Source organism: Erythrolamprus reginae, chromosome 3, assembly GCF_031021105.1.
Source record: "Erythrolamprus reginae isolate rEryReg1 chromosome 3, rEryReg1.hap1, whole genome shotgun sequence".
Taxonomy (NCBI): Eukaryota; Metazoa; Chordata; class Lepidosauria; order Squamata; family Dipsadidae; genus Erythrolamprus; species Erythrolamprus reginae.
In genome coordinates, this window is record NC_091952.1 from 17,203,028 (window position 1) to 17,226,430 (window position 23,403).

Sequence of the window (23,403 nt, forward strand, 5' to 3'; positions counted from 1 at the left end):
TTTGAATTGACTTGGCCACATTAAGTGAAGATGAAATGTCTGGGCCATATAATATAATCAGTGGAACAGCTTGCCTCCAGAAGTTGTGAATGCTACAACATTGGAAGTTTTTAAGAAGAGATTGGACAACCATTTGTCCGAAATGGTATAGAGCTCACATGGCAAACCCATGGCATTTGTGCCACAAGTGACAGGTGGAGCCTTATCAGTAGGCATGTGAGTTCAGGTCCGGAGCCAACTGATATTCAGGCCTACTGGGATCACTTGGAGTTGGGAAACAGCCTGTTTTCAGCCTCCGGAGGGATGGGAAAGACCGTTTTCATCTTTCCCAGGCTCCTAGAAAGGCTCTGAAGCTTGAGGAGAGCAAAAAACGGGCATGCCATCGCATGCCGGGAGGGGGAAAGGTCGCATGCACATGGGCACATGGGATTATGGTGTGGGCATGCATGCGACTCCGCCGTGGCGCCTCCCTTTTGGCACACAAACCAAAAAAGGTTTGCCCTCACTGGTATGGGGGTTTTCTCCCTGAGCAGGGGATTGGACTAGAAGACCTCCAAGGTCCCTTTCCAAATCTGTTATTCTATATTCCAGTTATTTTGTATTGTATTTCTAGTTGTACTATTGGATATTATATTATATATCTTCTATTGTTATTTATATATTAATTATTAAATATTAAATTAATAAATAGTAATTTTATTATTATTATTTTGTGTGGCCCACATTCCTAACTGCCAGGGGTGCATGCAATCCGTGGGCCATGGGTTGTATATACCTGGTTTGAACAGTACTATTTTAAATATTTTAAGTCCTGCCCACTTCAATATCCATGTACCTCAGAACGCCTCTACTTATGAACTTTTTTTATATAAGAACCAGGTATTCAAGATTTTTTTGTCTCTTCTCAAGAACCATTTTCAACTTGCAAACCCGAGCCTCCGAAACTGTAACCGGAAAAAACAGGGAGAAGCCTCCGTGGAGCCTCTCTAGGAATCTCCTAGGAGGAAACCAGGCCGGAAAAGGCAGGGAGAAGCCTCCGTGGGGCCTCTCTAGGAATCTCCTGGGAGGAAAGCAGGCCGGAAAAGGCAGGGAGAAGCCTCCGTGGGGCCTCTCTAGGAATCTCCTGGGAGGAAAGCAGGCCGGAAAAGGCAGGGAGAAGCCTCCGTGGGGCCTCTCTAGGAATCTCCTGGGAGGAAACCAGGCCGGAAAAGGTGGGCAGAAGCCTCAGTGGGGCCCCTCCAGGAATCTCCTGGGAGGAAACAGGGCCTCCATCCTACCTGTGGTTTCCCCAATCGCATGCATTATTTGCTTTTACATTGATTCCTATGGGAAAAAATTGCTTCTTCTTACAAACTTTTGTACTTAAGAACCTGGTCATGGAACGAATGAAGTTCGTAAGTAGAGGTACCACTGTATATTACGGTAAGGAAATTAAGTAAAGCAGAGACAAATTCTTGACTATTTGCAAGTCGGTCTTCTGGTTTTTCTTTGGAAAACCCACAGGAGGAATAACCCTAAGTTAAATGCGGTAGTTATCTTGCCAGAACAGGGCAACTTTGAATAATGTTTTATTTGAAAGAACAGATTAGACAAACAGCACTATACCTCATCCAGCTCCTGAGATGGTTTGTTGATCACATCAGCCCAGCCATATAGAGACAGCAAAAAAATTTAAGAGAGGGAAACAAAAAGAACAGGACAGAGCACAGGGTACAGTCAGTTGAAGGAATGCAAGTATTTTATTGATCAACATTGATAGATTATCACAGAAAGCAAAACAGTCTTTTAAAGCAGCATCAATTTTCAAATGGTATTGGCATTCGGCCTTTAGGGAATAGCTGCATATTGTATTTTTCCTTTCAATATATTTCTAATCATATTCTTGATCTGTAAAGAAATCCACATTTTGGGAAATTTATATTACAAACTTTTAAAAAGTTCATTAAGGAAATAAAAAGAAAACCAAGGCAGATTCTAACAAACAGCACAAATTGCTAATTCTTAATATGATAATAGATCCAGAACTTTCTACTTAACCTAGCCATTTAAAAAAAAACCCATTCAATTCAAACTTGTTCATTGAATCCTAGTTTAAAGAATCTGATTCCAACTTAATTCAATTACATGACACTTGGAAATAACACAAGTATTTATTTACCAAATTGATATGCTGCCAATTTTACCAAAGCGAATCTAGGGTAGCTTACTCAATTATTCAATTAAAATGCTCTATATTATTCAATATATACAATTATTCAATTAAAATGCACTATAAACATTAAAACAATAAATAGGGGATCTTTCATTTAAGATTTAAACTATGTAGCCATGAGATGTCTAAAAAAGAATCCATTGGTTTTAATACATGTGACATAATGAAACAGGGGAAAAAGTCAAAAATTACATGCGGATCATTCATTACAGAAAGTCTGACTGGGCAACATTCATTAACCAATCTTTAAATTGGATTAGTTGCAGAATCAAGTTGAAGCCAAAGGAATTCTCACAGTCAACCTGTTCCTATTTTAAAGAAGGCTTCTCTACACAGAGAACTGCATTAATGGTTTTCCCAATTAGCAGGACCGGATGAATTCTTGAGGATACTTTCAATCCTACAATTTTGTTGTCTAGTAGTAACTTCCACCCCTAATTTAGTCATATATTATTTTTGCCTGTTTAAACAAATGGAGCTCGTTATCCTTTTCAGCAGGTCAAAAAAGGAAATGAGAAATAATGTAGGGGTGATATAATTGGGGGAAGGGACTAGGCCAGTTTAAAAAGTAAAAAAAAAGCACACAACAGATATGATTTATTTATTTATTAGATTTGTATGCCGCCCCTCTCCGCAGACTTGGGGCGGCTTTTTTCATGTATTTGGAAATGGATGCCATACTAAGGGCTTCTCATGGAGACTTAATCTGCTCTTCATCAGTGCTGGAACAACAATGATACATGACATATAAAGCCTGTCAGTTTATTTCTATAATGGCGAATATATGGCATGTGTGCCATAGGTAGCACATGGAGCCATATCAGAGGCACGTGATACTGCGGAGTCTGTGGAGAGGGGCGGCATGTTTCAAGTTTTATTGGATTTATATGGCCGCCCCTCTCCGAAGACCAACCAACACTCCGCAGTCTGCATTGGTTGCCGATCAGGTTCCGGTCACAATTCAAAGTGTTGGTTATGACCTATAAAGCCCTTCATGGCACTGGACCACATTACCCGGAGTGGGGGGAAAAAACAGCACAATGGGCAAACCGGAAGTGCATTTCCCCAAACTTCCTGTTTGCCCGTTCTGGCATTTTTTTCAGATACCAGGCTTCAGTAAGGCCTATGCGCATGTGCGGCGGGCAGCACAGGGCGGTGTGCATGCATGGGGGAAGGGGAGGGCTGTGGGCACGTGCACGCATGCTAGCACGTCCACACACTCTCTTTTGGCACACAAACCAAAAAAGGTTCGCCATCAGTGGTTTATATTGTTGCCCATCCTTCTTTTTCTATTAACTTAGTTCAGTGATGGTGAACCTTTTTTTCCTCGGGTGCTGAAAGAGCGTGAGTGTGTGCTACCGTTTCCCCCCGAAAATAAGACACTGTCTTATATTAATTTTTGCTCCAAAAATTGTGCTACGTCTTATTTTCGGGGGGTGCCTTATATTTCTCAAATAAGACAAATTCACAGGCAGAAAAGCTGACACCCCCAAAGAAAGTGTACCGTACAATACACTGATTACGATACGGTACCTGTCAGTATGGCACCCACACACACAAACGACGGCACTTATATGGTACAACAGTATACTCCCGCTATTGCAGCTTCCGGCCACCAGAGGAATTACAGTCTACGCACTGTAGTGGAGACTGTAATGGCGGTGAGACAGCAGCAGACTGTGTCTGCTGTACTGGATGGTACAAAGTGATGGAAGGGGCCAGCAGGGGACGCCACATTATTACGGTACCGCTATGAACAGCTTTGAATGGTACCGCATGTTTTTCTACCGTACTGTATGTAAACTTGACTACGCCTTATTTTCGGGGGGGGGGGGGGTGCCTTATATTAGCAAATTCTGCAAAACCTCTGACATGCCTTACTTTCAGGGTTCGTCTTATTTTGGGGGAAACAGGGTATCATGCATGTGCTAGTGCCCATACCCATAATTTAATACCCGGGGAGGGTGAAAACAGTTCCCCCCCCCAGAGGTCCTCTGGAGGCTGGAAATGGCCTGTTCCCCAACTTCTGGTGGGTCCAGTAGGCTCACGTTTCACCCTCCCCAGGCTCCAATAGCTTCCCTGGAGTCAGCGGGAGGGTAAAAACGCCCTCCTCCATCCCCCTGGAGGCTCTCTGGAAACCAAAACCACCCTCCCAGAGCCTCCATGCGAGCCAAAAATCAGCGGGCCGGCACACACATCCACCTTGGAGCTGAGCTAGAGCAACGGCTCGTGTGCCAGCAAATATGGCTCCATGTGCCACCTGTGGCTCCTGTGCCATAGGTTTGCCATCACTGATTTAGTTCATTCCAATAATTTCTGCTGCCAAGAATGCTGCTTTATTCTGCACAGATACCTGCTTGTCTTTCTTTAACACCAATACAACTGTTTGCTTAAAGCAGTGTTTCCCAACCTTGGCAATTTGAAGATATTTGGACTTCAATTCCCAGAATTCCCCAGCCAGCGAATGCTGGCTGGGGAATTCGGGAGTTGAAGTCCAGATATCTTCAAGTTGCCAAGGTTGGGAAACGCTGGCTTAAAGTCCTTTTGTTTCAGTGTTGTAAAGGTCTATAAAAGTAATCTATCAGGATTATTCAGCTTTTTTTTTTCCCTAGCAAGTGGATGGCTTCAACTGCCTGATCACACCCACAGAGCACAGTCCACGTCATGCCTTTTCCGCTGGCATGCCTTTTCCGCTGATTATTGTTTTATAGTCTTCTTTAATTGATTATACAGTACTCTTCTCTAGCATTTCGAAACTGCTGTGAACTCCGTAGTGACTTTATACAGCATTTTCAGTCATTTCAACTCTATCACCTTGAGGAATAATTCTGGAAATATTACAAGACCAAAATAGCAACAACTATTCTGAAGGCACATTGCAGGAATCAGCCCCGTAAGGAGGGAGGGCTGGATAATGGGTGTACTTAAACAGCAGATTTTCATACTGCCAGCTAAAAGACAGTCAATTGGAAAATTGATATATCCTGTCAGTTAACTGCTGGGGAGGAAAGTAGTGGGTTATTTTATTAAAATTGCAGTTGTAAGTTCAGACTCAGGCCTCTACTTATGACTGTCGTGACTTATGATGGAAATTCTGGACTCCATTAGTGTTGTAACGGCAGTGGGATCTAATAGCAGATCCACTGCATATAAAGGATGAGAAAAAAAAATCCTCTAGTTCAGGGTTTCCCAAAGTGATCAATATCAACTCCAAAGGCTGATGGGACTATTCAAAGGGCTGATGTTATTCATAGTAAAGGTAAAAAGAGGTAAAAGTTAAAAATTATTAAGCATTTATTAAATTTTCAAATATAAATGTCTTGGGAGGATGTCAATGAGCTGAAGAATTTGGGAATTCCTTTAGTCTAATTCAAAAAACATTTGAGATAAATTAGGTAATTTTCTAACAATCAGTAGTCTGTGCCTCAGCTATTAATTACTTTCATACATCCACTCTCAAGAAAAATGTGATTCTATCAGCACTATATCAATAGAACTGAATGAACTGTTGCTAACTTTTGCACCATCAACTTTCCGTGTTTAATACTGGATAAAAAGTTTTCTGAAAGTATTCAAAAGATATTGTATTAATACTATTCTGAGCCTAAAAGTTCCCATTATGGAATCTAAATAATAGTGTCCAGCAATGTTAGGAGTTTTAAACAGGGTATTCCAAATTTAAAAGAAATATCCAGACCTCAACACATTCTATTTCGATATTGAAACAGGCAATTTCATACTACCAAGAGGGCACTCAATTGGTTAAAGATGGTATGAGATAGTGTACTACATTAATTTTAACTTGCCCTTTACGTCTACGTGTTTAATTATAAAAGGAATTTCAAACACCACCAGTCCAGGTCGGTCCACACAAATATTTCCAATCATAGTGACAAGTATGCATTAGTTTTATTTTTTAGTGCACCTCCGAGGTTCTGGTGATGTTGTGAGCCGCTTGGAGTCCTTAGGGAGTAGGTGGCAAAGAAATTAAATTAATAAATAATAAATAAATAAATGGCATTAAAATACTTATTAAAATAAAACCTGAGTTTTTCTGAGTGTGTTCAAGAGAAAAGAAAAATGAATATCAGATGTCTTTGCCAGGTGGACTGGCAGATCAAAAGAAAATCAGCCAGACATGTCTATCTCAACTCTCAGTTTCTAAGCCCAAAGCCTTCAAATCCGGCAACTTTAAGACTTGTGGAATTCAATTCCTGGAAGTGGGAGTTGGGGACCACTGTTCTAAGCTATACCAATACCTGCCATAAGCAGTTTCAGTTGATGAGATGAATAAGGATCATTTTGCATGATAAAATAATTGTTATACATGCATTATTGATTAGAAAAAGGGAAAAATAAATATTCCCTCATCCAAAAAAAAACAACAAACAAAAAGCACCCAACAAAATGAATCACATATTGCTTCCCAGACAATAATCCTTAGCTGATTAAAAACCAAAACTGACCATATCTTTACAGAGCACCTTTTTCACAACAAATGTACAGAATGATCTATCTTTAGAAAAAGCCTTAGATGAGCTTTACTAAGCGCCGGATGGTGCAGAGGTTAGAGTGCAGCACTGCAGCCTACTTCAGCTAACCGCTTCCTATAGTTCAGCAGTTCAAATCTCACCACTGGCTCAAAGTTGACTCAGCCTTCCATCCTTGCGAGGTGGGTAAAATGAGGACCCAGATTGTTGGGGGCAATATGATACTTCTGTAAACCGCTTAGAGAGGGCTGTAAAAGCCCTGTGAAGCGGTATATAAGTCTAAATGCTAAACGATGGAATTGCAGAATACAATAAAAACACAAAATGTTAACTAGTGTCCTGCTGGATTGGCTCCCTGACCCATGTAAATTTAATGGTCTTGGGGGGGGGGGCAACCACACCAACAAAGGAAGCCCTCTAGTCTCCCAGAAGACGTCATTCAACGTGCTGGCATAACACAGCCATTGATCCCAGTACCATCCATGAATCAGTCCAACCTTCTTTGAGGAGACTGAGCTAAACTGGTAATCCACACAATGAAAAATGAGAGCTTTGCTGGATCAGGCTCATCTAAACATCAAAGGCGACTCAGCCTTCCATCCTTTCAAGGTGGATACAATGAGGACCCCAGATTGTTGGGAGCAATAGGCTTACTCTCTGTAAACAGCTTAGAAAGGGCTGTAAAGCACTGTGAATTGGTACATAAGTCTAAATCAGTAGTTCCAAATGTGGGGCTCACACCCCACTGGGGGGACAATTTGATTTTTAGGGGGGGCAATTGGAACCTAGTTTAAACCAAATTAATGGCCTTTTAGGCTTCCTCCACGTGAGCAGTAGTTCACTTCTTAAATAGTAAAAATTATATTTTGGGGGGGGGGCATCAGGATTTTAGAGATGCTTAGGTGGGGCATGGCCAAAAAAAAAGGTTGGGAACCACTGGTCTAAATGCTACTGCTATTGCTATAATCCAGTGTCCTGTGTCACCCAGCAGCCAATCAGATGCAAGTCCACCAGTAGGGATTCTACAAGGACTTTGTAGCAAGTCCACCTGTATGGATGCTACTAGAATAAAATAATAAAGGTCAACCAGATCTCCTAGACTAGAGAAAAAGCGGAGAGGATATACAGACCAGGGGGGAAAAGGGGGGGGCGAGAGACCCCCGAAAGACACGCTGGCTACCTTTAAAGCAGGTTGGTACACACACACACACATAAAAACCAAGCATCATGTGGGATACAGTAGGATGAAGGGAGAGACTCACCGCAGCAGCCATGCTACGTGAAGTCAGAGGACTGGAGGAGCTGTAACTACTCACTTGCTCGGCCAGCAGCTGCCGGCTTTGGATGGCGTTGTTCCGCAACAACAAGTACGCGTCTGTTAAACGCCGGGTGGCCATGCCTGAAAGTTTCCTAGAGGTCCTTTTAGGACACCCCCTCGCCCGCCTGCTTCGCTGAGAGGAGCCCCCCTCCCCAACCCCACCCGCTCAGGCTTTAAACCCCAAAGGATCCCCCACCGCCACCACCAGGACAGCTTCCCGGCGGGACCCGGTTCTTTAAAACGGCAGCCAGTGCTTTGGAGCTGCAAAGGGGTTCCAGCGGGGGCTTTCCCTGCAAAGGTCCCCCATGCGGGTCTTCAGCCTCCTCCACCGGACTGCTCCTTCCAAGGGAAGGGAATCCCGTCCCCAGCCAGACGCCCCCGGAGCCTCCCCGGGTTAAGTCTCCCCGCAAGCAGCCTCCCCCCGCTCGCCGCACCCCCCCTCCTCAAAGCAAGCCCTGCACGGTTTCCCGCGGGCGGCACTGCGGCTGCTTTTCCTCCTCCTCTTCCCCGCCGCTGGCCAGGAAAGGGAAAGGAACCAGCCCCGTCTCCCTCCGGCTTGCCCTAGTCTTGTCTGCTCCCCCTCCCACCCGCCCCCTGACAGCAATCACGGCCCCGGCTCGGCTCACTTCCGCCTAGTCCGGTGCTCAAATCCTTCCCCCGAAAGAGGCGTGATGCTAACGTTCCGGTGGAGGAGGAGGAGAAGAGGGACAAAGAGGCGTGGCGCTTTGGGGAGGAGGGGTTGATGGCCCTCTATCGCCGGCTCCCCTTCGACGCGAAAGTTTCGGCCCTGGTGTGCGGCTGACGTTAAAAGAAGCGGAGAAAAGTGGGGAGTGTCCGGTTTAAATATAGTGCATTTCTCAACCTCAGCAATTGTGAGGTGGGGAGATTTCGGTTAGATTAGTCCCAGGTTCAAGAACTGCCTGTTTTGCAAGCCTCGCTGAATTCATCGTCGCGCCTAACGTCCTTGGTCTTACTTTTATTTATTTATTTATTTTATTTATTTATTTTGTCCAATACACAATGAGAATTTTAGTGGGTATATATATATATATAGGAGGTACTCATAGTAAAATATATCTATGAAAGAATACAAAAGAAGATATAGTAATAGAACATATCAATGAAAGAATAGAAGAAGAATATAGGAATAGAGGATAGGTATAGGAGATATAGGAGAGCAATAGCACAGGGGACGGAAGACACTAGTGCACTTGTACTCGCCCCTTACTGATCTCTCAGGAATCTGGATAGTCAACCATAGATAATCTAAGGGCAAAGTGTTGGGGGTTTGGGGATGACACTATGGAGTCCGGTATTAAATTATATTTGGATTTGTCATGAATTGTTGTATCTTGCTGTGAGCCGCCCTGAGTCTGCGGAGAGGGGCGGCATACAAATCTAAATTAATAATAATAATAATAATAATAATAATAATAATAATAATAATAATGAGTTCCACACTTCGACAACTCGGTTACTGAAGTCATATTTTTTACAGTCAAGTTTGGAGCGGTTAATATTAAGTTTAAATCTGTTGTGTTGTTGTGGTTGAAGTTGAAGTAGTCGCCGACAGGCAGGACGTTGCAGCATATGATCTTGTGGGCAATACTTAGATCATGTTTAAGGCGTCTTAGTTCTAGGCTTTCTAGGCCCAGGATTTAAAGTCTAGTCTCGTAGGGTATTCTGTTTCGAGTGGAGGAGTGAAGGGCTCTTCTGGTGAAGTATCTCTGGACATTTTCAAGGGTGTTAATGTCTGAGATGCGATATGGGTTCCAAACAGATGAGCTGTATTCGAGCATGGGTCTGGCAAAAGTTTTGTAAGCTCTGGTAAGCAGTGTGAGATTGCCAGAGCAGAAGCTACCTAGGATTAGGTTTACAACTCTTGAAGCCTTCTTGGCTATGTTGTTGCAGTGGGCTTTGGCACTTAAATCTTTTGTTATTAGTACTGTATATCGAGGTCTTTAACCGAGTGGGGATTATCTGTGATAATTTGATTATTGTCCAAATTTACCTGGAAGTGGAAGTGAATTTACCCTCTTCTTTTCTGTACCTCTTGTATCTATTCGTGTCCATTACTTACCAGGCAGAGAGGCATGGATGCAATTGTGATGGAGTACAATTCCATCCAAGTCTTTCACAGTATTGGTATATCATTAGGAAGTTACATCCTCTCTTCTCCTCAGTTATCAAAATAAATGCACATTTGATTTTTCTGTCTTTTTTATATGCAGCTTGAAAAGACAGTAGGTGGAGCTAATGTATAATGAAAACATAGAATTTACCATTTTGATTCTAATATTTTTCCAAAATTAGATGTACTTAGAAGAAGGCTGTGTGATCTCACATGATTTGTAGAAGATTTATTTCATGTTTTGCTTCCTCCACCCCAAAGTTTATTTAAAACAAAGTTTTGGACTTTCCTTAGTTGTTCCAACAAACAGGTAATTCTCAAAATATGACTGGTTGCTTAGCAACATTTTGAATATACGACAGCTAAACAGCTTGAAATAGATCTATACTAGTCTCACTTCCTTTTTATTATCAGCTAATATATATATATATCTGCTAGGATTATTATAGTTGAAATGACATAAGAGTTTATATCCAGGTATTTCTTCCAGGCCCAGAATAACTGAAAAACAATAACAAAGTTGGAAGAGATCTTGAAGAAGAACGTTCTAGTCCAACCCTCTGCTCAAGGAGAAGACCTTATACCATTTCAGACAAATTGGTTGTTCAATCTCTTCTTAAAAACTTCCACTGTTGGAACACTCACAAGTTGTGGAAGCAATTTATTTATTTATTTATTTATTTATTGGATTTGTATGCCGCCCCTCTCCAGAGACTCGGGGCGGCTAACAGCGACAATAAAACAGTGTACAATAGTAATTTGGTATTGATGATTAAAAATCAATTAATATAAAAACCAAACATACATACTTACATACCATGCATAGAATTGTAAAGGCCTAGGGGGAAAGAGGATCTCAATTCCCCCATGCCTGGCGGCAGAGGTGGGTTTTAAGTTGTTTACGAAAGGCAAGGAGGGTGGGGGCAGTTCTAATCTCTGGGGGGAGTTGGTTCCAGAGGGCCGGGGCCGCCACAGAGAAGGCTCTTCCCCTGGGTCCCGCCAGGCGACATTGCTTAGTTGACGGGACCCGGAGAAGATCCACTCTGTGGGACCTAACTGGTCGCTGGGATTCGTGCAGCAGAAGGCGGTCCCTGAGGTAATCTGGTCCGGTGCCATGAAGGGCTTTATAGGTCATAACCAACACTTTGAATTGTGACCGGAAACTGATCGGCAACCAATGCAGATTGCGGAGTGTTGGTGTGACATGGGCATATTTGGGAAAGCCCATGATTGCTCTCGCAGCTGCATTCTGCACGATCTGAAGTTTCCGAACATTTTTCAAAGGTAGCCCCATGTAGAGAGCGTTACAGTAGTCAAGCCTCGAGGTGATGAGGGCATGAGTGACCGTGAGCAGTGACTCCCGGTCCAAGTAGGGTCGCAACTGGTGCACCAGGCGAACCTGGGCAAACGTCCCCCTCGCCACAGCTGAAAGATGTTTCTCTAATGTGAGCTGTGGATCGAGGAGGACGCCCAAGTTGCGAACCTTCTCTGAGGGGGCCAGTGATTCTCCCCCCAGGGTAATGGACGGACAGATGGAGTTGTCCTTGGGAGGTAAGATCCACAGCCACTCCGTCTTGTCTGGGTTGAGTTTGAGCTTGTTGACACTCATCCAGGCCCTAACATCCTCCAGGCACCGGCCCATCACTTCCACTGCTTCGTTGGCTGGACATGGGGTGGAGATGTATAACTGGGTATCATTTGTTCCATTGTCTAATTGTTCTGTCAGGGAATTTTTGCTTACCTAGTTCTTGGTTCTTTTCTTAGTTAGTTTCCATTCATTGTGTCAGCTGCCACAGTCAGAAATTAGAATAAATAAAACTCAGAGTCCTTTTTCAAGGTTCTAAAGTGAATTTATCAAAGTCAGAACTGGAAGCATCTTAGTCAAAGTAAAGACTGGAGAAAAAGGTACGATACATGCGTATATCAAACCCCCTTTTCAACCGCCCTTGGGAAAATGGCCAATTCCTAGTGTCCATGACTGTCAGGTGGACGTATCTTCATCCCACGTCACATTTATGGAATGTACTTCTAACGGTCTCCTTCAGGTCACCTGGTTTCAAGGAAAACGAAACTTATCTCTCTTCATAGGGCAGTGGTTCTCAACCTTTCTAACGTCGCGACCCCTTAATACAGTTCCTCAAATTGTGGTGACCCCCAACCACAAGACTAGCCCGAGTTCTCCCAACAGAGCTTTAAGCTGATTGGAAGGAAGGTCAGAGGGACACCCCCACTGCAAACGACTGTAAAAATATGTTCCAAGGCACCAGAATAGGAGCTTTAGTTCCTAACACCATGGGAAATTTGTCTTTTCCCACGGTCTTAGGCGACCCCTGTGAAACGGTTTTTCGACCACCAAAGGACTTAACAGTTCACTTGAACGATGATGATTGTTCAAGCCATTCCCACCTGATCACATGGCCGACCAGCCACTCCTACCCAGTCACATGACCATTAAGCCACACCTACAAAATAAGCCAGTGTGGCAGTAAAAGTTTTGGCTGCCCGTTACTGGGTGTGGTCTGGTTCATTGGTTTGGTTTAGTGGTTTAGTATAGTGTGGTAAGATAGTGGTTGGTTGGTTTGTTCTGTTATATAGTGTAGAGTAAATATTTATTTATTTATTTTTATTTATTGGATTTGTATGCTGCCTGTTGAGTCCATGTAAATAGTTTAAACCTTGTACAAAGCTGTCTCTGGGCAGAAAATGTAAATAACAAGAGGTTGCATCTGATTGGTTCAAACGCATGACAGTTCCTTTTGGCGCGAGCCGCAAAAGTATAAATAGAGCGGCTTTTCTCATTGACAGTCAGACACGTTCCCTGCTGAATGTCACTTTCCAAAAAGAGCTTAATAAAAGAACCGTCTTTGAACCTGCCTGTCTCGAGTATTCTTCACTGGCGACGACGGACGGAGGAACCACGCGTGCAAGATGAACAACCTTCAAATCGGCCGGGCTCCTGAATTCTTCGATCCGGAGAAGTCATCCTGGGACGCCTACATGGCCAAGTTCGAGATTTTCCTCGAAGCCGCCGGAATGTGGGACGCCGACCGAAAGCGGGCAATCTTCTTGAATTACTGCGGTCCAGAAATTTTTGACCTCGCCCAGACTCTAACTGACCCGCTGCCAGCGAAATCCGTTCCGTGGGACGACCTATAAACAAGGCTCGCCAACCATTTCAAACCCACAAAGCCAGCCGTCGTGTTCAGGCACCAGTTCTCCAGAATGACACAACTCGACTCCGAGACGATCAACCAATTCGCCACGCAACTTCGAACGGTGCTGTCAAAATGCAAGTTTGACAGCCCGGAAGCTTGCCTCACCGATGCACTCATCTTCGGGATGAAAAATTCCACAGTCCGCAACAAGCTCTTCACCGAAGACGAGCCTACTCTCCAGGCGGTAATCAAGTTGGCACAAACCGCCGAGGTCGCCGACGCTGCCGCCAAAGAGCTGAAAGAACACGACAAGAGAGAAACCGTCTCCAAAATCGTCTCTTCTGTTTCCCGCGCTGAGGCCCCAGACGACCTCAGCCCACCTGCCATCGCCGAGGACAACTGTCTCCTACTGCAGAGTGACCAATCCAGACAGCCCAGATACCCTCGCCCCACCGCCCCATGCTCCGGCTGCCGAGGGAACCATCCGCGCCAACGCTGCCCCTTCTGGGATGCCATCTGCCGCCGCTGCAGCCGCTGTGGCCACATCGCTGAGGCCTGCAGGGCCCCCCTGCCCGAGGAATCCTTCTCCACTCCTCGTCCTCCTTGATTTTCCAACCAAACACCCCAACCGCGAGATTACAGATTTCCCCGAGGTTCCAGACGCAGAAACTACTCAACCGCTAACCGCGACTATTCAAGAGGTAATGAACAATTTTCTGTAAATAGCACAACAACGAAAAATGGGAGCAAAATCGTAATCTCGCTGCTCCTAAACAACAGACCATGCAATCTGGAACTGGACACGGGGTCTAAATATACTATTATGCCATGGGGAAAACTTAAGATTTACATGCCTAACCTCTTAAAATCTGATCTATCGCAAACCACATTGGTAATAAGAGATTTTCAAGGGAACATCATACCTGTCTTGGGGAAAGTATATGTACCTATTAACTTTAAACATGTTAAATGTTCCCTTCCTATGGTTGTGGTTGCAGGGGCTAAACACTCTCTTCTAGGTTTAACGTGGATGGAACCATTGGGCATTGAAATTTCGGGTATCTGTACGGTTAACTCTGATAACATTCCAAATTTCTTACAGGAATTTCCAGAGGTTTTTAGCCCCACCTTGGGTACTTATAAAGGGCCCCCTATATCGTTTTCTATTGACCCTAAGGTTCCCCCTGTCAGACTCAAGCCCCGAAGAGTGCCTTTACCTCTTCTTCCCAAGCTTGACCTACAGCTCGATAAACTCATCGCCCAGGGCATCCTGGTTCCCGTAGAGCAAGGGCCTTGGGAAACACCCATAGTCACCCCGCTAAAACCAGATGGCTCCTTAAGAGTCTGTGCGGACTATAAATCCACACTCAACAAAGCCCTACAACATCACCCTTACCCCATTCCAGTGGTACAACAAATCCTTCACTCCCTGGGGGAAGGGAGGGTATTTGCAAAAATCGACCTGGCACAGGCTTACCAGCAACTCCCAGTCGATGAACCAACATCACTGGCACAGACCATCGTCACACACAGGGGTGCCTTTAAATGCACCAGACTACAATTTGGGATAAGCATAGCCTCTGGGATTTTTCAAAGCATAATGGAACGTTTATTGTCTGGGGTTAAGGGAACTATTCCCTACTTTGATGATATAATTATTTCTGGGGAAAACCAATCACAACTAAACCAAAGAATAAGAGAAGTATTGTACAGGCTGCAATCTAAAGGGCTGAGGATCAAACCTGACAAATGCGTGTGGGGAACTGAGAGTGTGGAATTCCTAGGATATAGAATAGATGGGAATGGCATCCACCCCACTACTGAAAAATTAAAAGCAATCAGGGAAGCGCCAGAGCCAACAAATAAAACAGAATTACAAGCATTTCTAGGCCTTCTTAATTTTTACTCTATCTTTTTAAAACAGAAGGCAACGGCAGCAGAACCCCTACACCGGCTGCTTCAGAAGGGAATTCCCTGGACCTGGGGCAAAACTGAGCACGAAGCCTTTTTTCAAATTAAACAACTATTAACCTCCAAAAGCGTGGTGGTTCAATATAGTACAGTACTACCTGTCAGGCTTACGTGCGACGCATCACCTTATGGGGTAGGTGGGGTATTAGCTTATGTACTGCCCAATAATACTGAAGCCCCAATCGCTTTCTTTTCCAGAACAATGACCAGCACTGAAAGAAATTATAGCCAACTAGATAAGGAGGCTTTAGCCTTAGTGGCTGGTGTAAAAAAGTTCCATAACTATCTGTTTGGAAGGAGGTTTGAATTAATCATTGACCACAAGCCTTTATAGGGCCTTCTGGCTTCTAACAAGCCAACACCTCCATTTATGTCCCCCAGATTAATTAGGTGGGCCTTATTTCTGTCAGGGTATCAGTATGAGCTCATTCACAAAGGGGGCAAAACCATCAACCACGCTGATGGTCTAAGTAGGTGTCCTATGTCAGAATTAGTGGAGGACCCAGCCCCATCTGCAGATGTGTTAATAATAGATGTTGAGGAAAATTCACTAACCACAGCAAAGGAGGTGGCAGCGCACACCCAGCAAGACCCAACTCTACAAAAAGTTATAATTTGTGTACTAAAGGGATGGCTGGGAGATCCCGAAGAGACAAAATTAAGTGAGTTTAAAACCAAAAGGTTGGAATTATCATACATTAAGGGTTGTCTTTTGTGGGGTGATAGAGTAATCATTCCTGAAAGCCTAAAGACTAAAGTACTCACTATGTTACATGTGGGCCATCCTGGGATTGTCAGGATGAAGAGCTTAGCCAGGGGGCACTTGTGGTGGCCAGGTCTGGACACAGACATTGAACGGTGGGTAGCCAAGTGTGACCCATGCCAGGAGTCACGACCTAATCCCCCCAAAACAGCTCCAGTAGAATGGGAGAAACCTGCGGGGCCTTGGTCCAGAATACACATTGATTTCGCAGGTCCAATAGGGTCTCAGTATTTTTTGATTGTGGTAGATGCTTTCTCAAAGTGGGTAGAAATAATTCCAATGAGTAATATAACTACTTGTGCCACCATAAAGGTTTTATACCATTTGTTTGCTACTCATGGTTGTCCTGACATCTTGGTGTCAGACAATGGGCCCCAATTGACAGCCAGACAATTTGAAATATTTTTAAGTAACTTGGGGGTCAGACACGCACTCATATCACCTTACTCGCCATGGGTTAATGGTCTGGCGGAACGGTACTTAAGGGTGGCCAAGGAGGCCTTGCGCAGAGCAGGCCCTGGAGAAGTTAAGCAACATCTGGACAAATTCTTATTAATGCAGCACATCACACCCAATTCCCTTACACACAAGAGTCCTGCAGAAATCTTAATGGGGAGAAAACTCAGATCACCTCTGGACAGGTTACACCCACGATATTGTAATAATAAATGTCTTGATGATATGTCTGTAACTCCTGAAAGGAATTTATACCTGGGACAAAATGTTTTTGCTAAAAACTTTGATGGGGGGGTTAAACTGGATTAAGGGCAAGATTGTGCAGCAAACTGCTCCCAAAACGTATTATGTGCAATTAGAGGATGGCCGCATGTGGAAGCGGCACATTGATCACTTAAGAGGACGCATTGAATCCTCCCAGGGACAAACCGCTAATGAAAACTCTTCCCCCCTATCAGAATCTTACTCACAACCCGATTTACTGGAATTACAAATGGACTTACCAAGCCAGGAAAGGTCCTCCAGCGACGCCGAGCCATCTTCGTCCTCAGAGGTCGGTGTTGTGCCTGCCCACTCAACCCAGCAGGCCGGAGCTCAAACTCGGCCCCAGCCGCATTGGGGAGGTACAGGCGAACCAACCTCCACCGTTGAAAGCGAGGACTCAACTGATCTGTGCAGGTCGGAGAGAGCCTCGCGTAGACCAAGCAGATTGGAGGACTATATCACATGGTTAACTGATTGACATATTCTGAACTAAGGAGGGAGGGGTGTTGAGTCCATGTAAATAGTTTAAACCTTGTACAAAGCTGTCTCTGGGCAGAAAATGTAAATAACAAGAGGTCGCGTCTGATTGGTTCAGACGCATGACAGTTCCTTTTGGCGCGAGCCGCAAAAGTATAAATAGAGCGGCTTTTCTCATTGACAGACGCGTTCCCTGCTGAATGTCACTTTCCAAAAAGAGCTTAATAAAAGAACCGTCTTTGAACCTGCCTGTCTCGAGTATTCTTCACTGCCCCTCTCCGCAGACTTGGGGCGGCTAACAACAGCAATAAAACAGCATATAATAATCCAATACTAAAACAGTTAAAAACCCTTATTATAAAACCAAACATACGTACAGACATACCATGCATAAAATTGTAAAGGCCTAGGGGGAAAGTGTATCTCAATTCCCCCATGCCTGGCAGCAGAGGTGAGTTTTAAGCAGCTTATGAAAGGCAAGGAGGGTGGGGGCAATTCTAATCTCTGCGGGGAGTTGGTTCCAGAGGGTTGAGGCCGCCACAGAGAAGGCTGTTCCTCTGGATCCCGCCAAGCAACATTGTTTAGTTGACGGGATCCAGAGAAGACCCACTCTGTGGGACCTTACTGGTCGCTGGGATTCGTGCAGCAGAAGGCGGTCCCTGAGATAATCTGGTCCGGTGCCATGAAGGGCTTTATAAGTCATAACCAACACTTTGAATTGCGACCGGAAACTGATCGGCAACTAATGCAGACTGCGGAGTGTTGGTGTAACATGGGCATATTTGGAAAAGCCCATGATAGCTCTCATGGCTACATTCTGCACAATCTGAAGTTTCCGAACGCTTTTCAAAGGTAGCCCCATGTAAAGAGCATTGCAGTAGTCAAGTCTCGAGGTGATGAGGGCATGAGTGACTCCTGGTCCAAATAGGGCCGCAACCTGGGCAAACGCCCCCCTCGCCACAGCTGAAAGATGTTTCTCTAATGTGAGGTGTGGATCGAGGAGGATGCCCAAGTTGCGGACCCTCTCTGAGGGGGTCAATGATTCTCCCCCCATAGTAATGGATGGACAGATGGAATTACCTTGGGAGGCAAGACCCACAGCCACTCCGTCTTGTCTGGGTTGAGTTTGAGTTTAAATAGTCACTTTTTGATACTACTGAAGAAGTAAAAGAGCATTCTGAAGAAAGAACTCCTGTTGTCATGTCTTTATTGAGAAAACTATCTTGTGTCTGGTACCCACCATGTTTCCAATGCAAATTTAAAATAATAATTAACAATAAATAATAATAATAATAATTTATTAGATTTGTATGCCGCCCCTCTCCGAGGACTCGGAGCAGCTCACAACAAGTAAAAACATCAAATACAAATCCAATATTAAAACAGTTTTAAAAAACCCTATTAAAAACAATCATACAACCAAAACACACCATATATAAAGTCAAGACAGCTAAGGGTATATCAATTCCTCATGCCTGGTGACATAGATGGGTTTTCAAAAGTTTACGAAAGGCAAGGAGGGTGGGGGCAGTCCTAATCTCCGTGTGGGAGCTGATTCCAGAGGGTTGGGGCCGCCACAGAGAAGACTCTTCCCCTGGGTCCTGCCAGATGGCATTGTTTTGTTGACGGGATCTGGAGAAGGCCAACTCTGTGGGACTTAATCGGTCGCTGGGATTCATGCGGCAGCAGGCGGCCCCGGTGGTATTCTGTGTTTGGAGTTTTAACTCTGACATAATATTTTTTCATTATAATGTCTAGTTCCTTTTCCAATATTCTTGCATCTCAATATTTCTCATTGTTAGAAGAATGGAGCAAGTTGATTGAAAAAGAAGTGCTTGTGCTAATAAGAATATTCCAGGAATAACAATTAAAATTCAAGGCAGATTTCTGTCAGCAGCTTAAACAAGATGTTTTTCCAAAGTAACAACTTATTATTAGTTATTTAAATGTATAATAAATATTAAAATATTTATAACATTCAGAAATATTGCAAAGTGGTTATTTTATTATTGGAGCTGTAATGAAAACAATGTGATTCTGTTTTATATTAAATGTTATTTCACCAGTAGCCTTTTTCAGGAGTGAAAATTTGGAAAAATGAGCTACCACTTTTTGATACTTCCCATAGTGAGCAGCAGGGGGCGCACAAGAATGGCATTTGAGGGCTAGACTCTTCCTTGATCAATATATTCTGTACTCCATTATGTCATTTGCCTGGTGCAGAGCAAATTTTCTTACTGCTGCTTTGCCTTTAAATTTTATTTTTTATAAGAATTCATTTGCACTGATAATTGTAACACTGAAGAATGGACACTATTTGTAGAGATTTGAAATGTTTGTAAAAGAATAAGGAAGTCTATGCAGTTCAATAAATGACAATCAGTGGGATTATCCAGACATTCTCCAGCTTCCAAATATATCACAGCTACAAGACCCCCCAATGCACCTCCTTAACTGAGACACTGCAGAATTCAGATGACTTGGCTGATCTAAAGTGGGAAAATCAAGTGTGTTGAGTGAACAAGCATTGGGGAAAATGTTGAGTAACCTGGGCGTTTTATTACAAAACCATATGACTTAACCAGAATTCTTTGCCTAAGGACATTAATGTATGGTAAAAACACAGTAGCCTTGGGCGCAAATGATATGTCTGTTCTGTTCTGCTATTATATGTCTTTAATCCTTCATTTACAACCATCTCTGGGTCCAAAATTTCCATCATAAATCATTGTGGTCCTAAGTCAAGTTGGACCCAATTTTATGATAATTTTTATGACGGTTCTTAAGCAAATCTGCGGAGTCTGCGGAGAGGGGCGGCATACAAATCTAATAAATTATTAAATTATAAATTATTAAATCACCATGGATGTTAAGTGAATCCTGCAGTCGTTAAGCAAATCCACATTTTTTCAATGGTTGTGTTTTTTGCCAGAAATCAGCAAAACAGATGAGAAATCATGATTGCCTCATTCATTGCAGGACATTGCAACTGGTTGTAACTCATTTTTTCCAAGGCTGTTTAAAACTCTGAACCATTATTAAATGAATGTGGAGGAGTGCCTATATTTAATGTGCATACACTATGTGATAATTTACTTGAAAGTAAAGCACATATGTGTTGCTGGGTGTTGAGTGGCTTATGCATTTAGTAGATGATGATGATATCTGAAGGCAGAAGTCTTTCAAATTTTCCTTCCCCAAATGGTGTCCCATAGCATATAGAATAGAATTTTATTTATTTTATTTATTCATTTGTCCAATACACAAATACATAGGAAGAAAAGTAGACATGTAGTAATATATATAAGGGTAAAAGTGAACTTAGAGGAGAGGATATATGTAAGAAAGAAAATATATATGATAAGTGAGAGAAAGGAAAGACAATTGGTCAGGGGACGAAAGGCACACCAGTGCACTTATGTACGCCCCTTACTGGCCTCTTAGGAACCTGGAGAGATCAATTGTGGAGAGTCTAAGGGAGAAATGTTGGGGGATTAGGGATTGACACAATTGAGTCCGGTAATGAATTCCATGCTTCAATAACTCGATTGCTGGAATGGAATGGAATGGAATAGAATAGAATAGAATAGAATTCTTTATTGGCCAAGTGTGATCGGACACACAAGGAATTTGTCTTTGGTGCATATGCTCTCAGTGTACATAAAAGAAAAGATAAATTTGTCAAGAATCATGAGGTACAATGCTTAATGATTGTCATAGGGTTCAAATAAGCAATCAGGAAACAATCAATATTAATAAAAATCGTAATGATTGGAAATTGTTAAAGGACCAATGATCGCCTGGGCAAGAAATATTGGTCATAATATACCCCTGGGGGCCTGGGAGCAAATTTGGAAGAGAAATATCACGTTAACTAAGTCAACAGCCTATAAAGAAAATTTATTTATTTATTATTAATTGGATTTGTATGCCGCCCCTCTCCGAGGACTCAGGGCAGCTCACAACGATATAAAATGTTTTATTGGTGGCCGGGGTGGTGCAGCAGGTAGAGTGCTGTACTGCAGGCCACTGAAGCTGACTGTAGATCTGAAGGTCAGTGGTTCAAATCTCATCACCGGCTCAAGGTTGACTCAGCCTTCCATCCTTCCGAGATGGGTAAAATGAGGACCCGGATTGAGGGAGCAATATGCTGGCTCTGTTAAAAAGTGCTATTGCTAACATGTTGTAAGCCGCCGTGAGTCTAAGGAGAAGGGCGGCATAAAAATTGAATAAATGAATGAATGAATGAATAAATAAATAAATAAATAAATAAATTTGGCCCCAAACAGATTGGCTAAAATATATCCAAATTGCAATCAGACCTGCTAGAAATGTAAAAAAGAGCAGGAAACCTTCTTTCATGCATGGTGGACGTGTCCTGAAACAAGGAAATATTGGAGGAATCTCCATAGGCGGTTACATGAAATAACAGGAACTTACATTGAATTTACCCTGGAACTATTTTTGCTAGATATTATAAAGAAAATATATCCAAAAAGTATTAAATATTTGCTGCTACACATTGTGATGGTGGCAAGACTTATATATGCACAAAAATAGAACGACCCAAAAATACCAGAAGACAAAGAAATAATTAAGAAAATATAGGACTGTGCAGAGATGTATTGCCTAACCATGGAATTAAATGATAAAAAAGATTTGGACTATTATTCTACGTGGACAATGTGGTATAAATAGATACAAAAAAGGAAAGATAATCTACAATGGAAATTGATTTATGATGCAACATTATGTGTGTAGATATATAAATATATAGCATATGGATAAGAATGCAAGATATGGATGTTTACTTACTTGAAAAATATTTAGATTTGTATTTGCATCAATGTCTGTTTATATGTTATGTTTGTGTTTTTTAATGTATAAATTTCAATAAAAATTGTTTTAAAAAAAGAAGTGCAGACTTAGTAAATAGTTTGACACTGTTGAAGATAGTTTTATGTAATAGAAAGTAACATTCCAGGCAACAAATATGAAACGTCTTAGGAAGTTTGCCCTTCTTGGAACTACAAGCAAGATTTTTACAATAAATTGGGCCAGAAAGCAAACAAAAGAAAAATTGCCCTATTAAGTCCACCACAGTCAACTTCACTCAATTTACAGTATGTTAGTTCAATAATAGCCACCAACTTCCAGTCTTTGGAGATAGAGTGCTTTCTCCACTGAGGATCCGAATAATTGGGAATAATAATGATAATAATAATAATAATAATAATAATAATAATAATAATAATAATCATCATCATCATCATCATTATCATCATCACATACTAAGCTGCTGCAAAAAGATCGCACAGACTGACTACAAGCATAGACATGATGCTGTGGCATAGATGATCCACTGGAACTTGTGCCGGAACTACCATTTACCAGTGGCAAAGAACTGGTGGGATCATAAGCCTGAAAAAGTGGTCGAAATTGAGCAAGCAAAACTACTGTGGGACTTCCGACTTCAGACTGACCGAATTCTGAAGCATAACACACCAGACATCCTGATTGTGGAGAAAAAGAAAGTATGGATCATCGACATCGCAATCCCAGGAGACAGCAGAATTGAGGAGAAGCAGCTAGAGAAATTAGTGAAATACGAAGATCTAAAAATCGAGCTGCAACGACTCTGGCATAAGCCTGTGAAAGTGGTCCCAGTGGTACTTGGCACGCTGGGCGCAGTGCCAAAGGATCTCAGCGGACATTTGAAAACCATCCGAATTGACAAAATCTCCATCTGTCAATTGCAAAAGGCCACTTTACTGGGATCGGCAAACATCATGATGAAATACGAAATCCAGCATACTGATCTCGTTTGCTGTGTTGTATTGACATAATAATAATAATAATAATAATAATAATAATAATAATAATAATAATAATAATAATAATAATAATAATAATTTACTAGATTTGTATGTCTTGGAGATCTAGTAGTCCAATCCCTTGCTCAAGCAGGAAATTCTCTACAATTTCAGACTAATGGATGTCCAATCTCTTCTTTAAAATCTCCAGATGCAATTTGTTCCATTGATTAATTGTTCTCACTGTCAGAAAATTTCTCCTTACTTCTAGGTTTCTTCTCTGCTTGATTAATTTCCATCCATTGCTTCATGTTCTGCCTTCATGTGCTTTGGAGAATAGCTTCACTCCCTCT

The 23,403-nt window shown here is 42.7% G+C and overlaps 1 protein-coding gene across 3 annotated transcripts in view; it reads right to left on the bottom strand.

Moving 5' to 3' along the window:
* STX16 (syntaxin 16) overlaps window positions 1-8,582 on the bottom strand; it is a 35,210-nt gene extending 26,628 nt beyond the window's left edge. Inside the window, exon 1 of one of the 3 annotated variants that reach the window (XM_070744550.1) lies at window positions 8,019-8,582. In XM_070744550.1, the coding sequence (XP_070600651.1) occupies window positions 8,019-8,099 (81 nt within the window). In that variant the 5' untranslated portion in view covers window positions 8,100-8,582. Of the gene's footprint in view, window positions 1-7,964 lie in introns of all 3 variants that reach the window. The other 2 variants (XM_070744549.1, XM_070744551.1) reach the window with 2 other exon arrangements.
* Window positions 8,583-23,403: the final 14,821 nt, after the last annotated feature.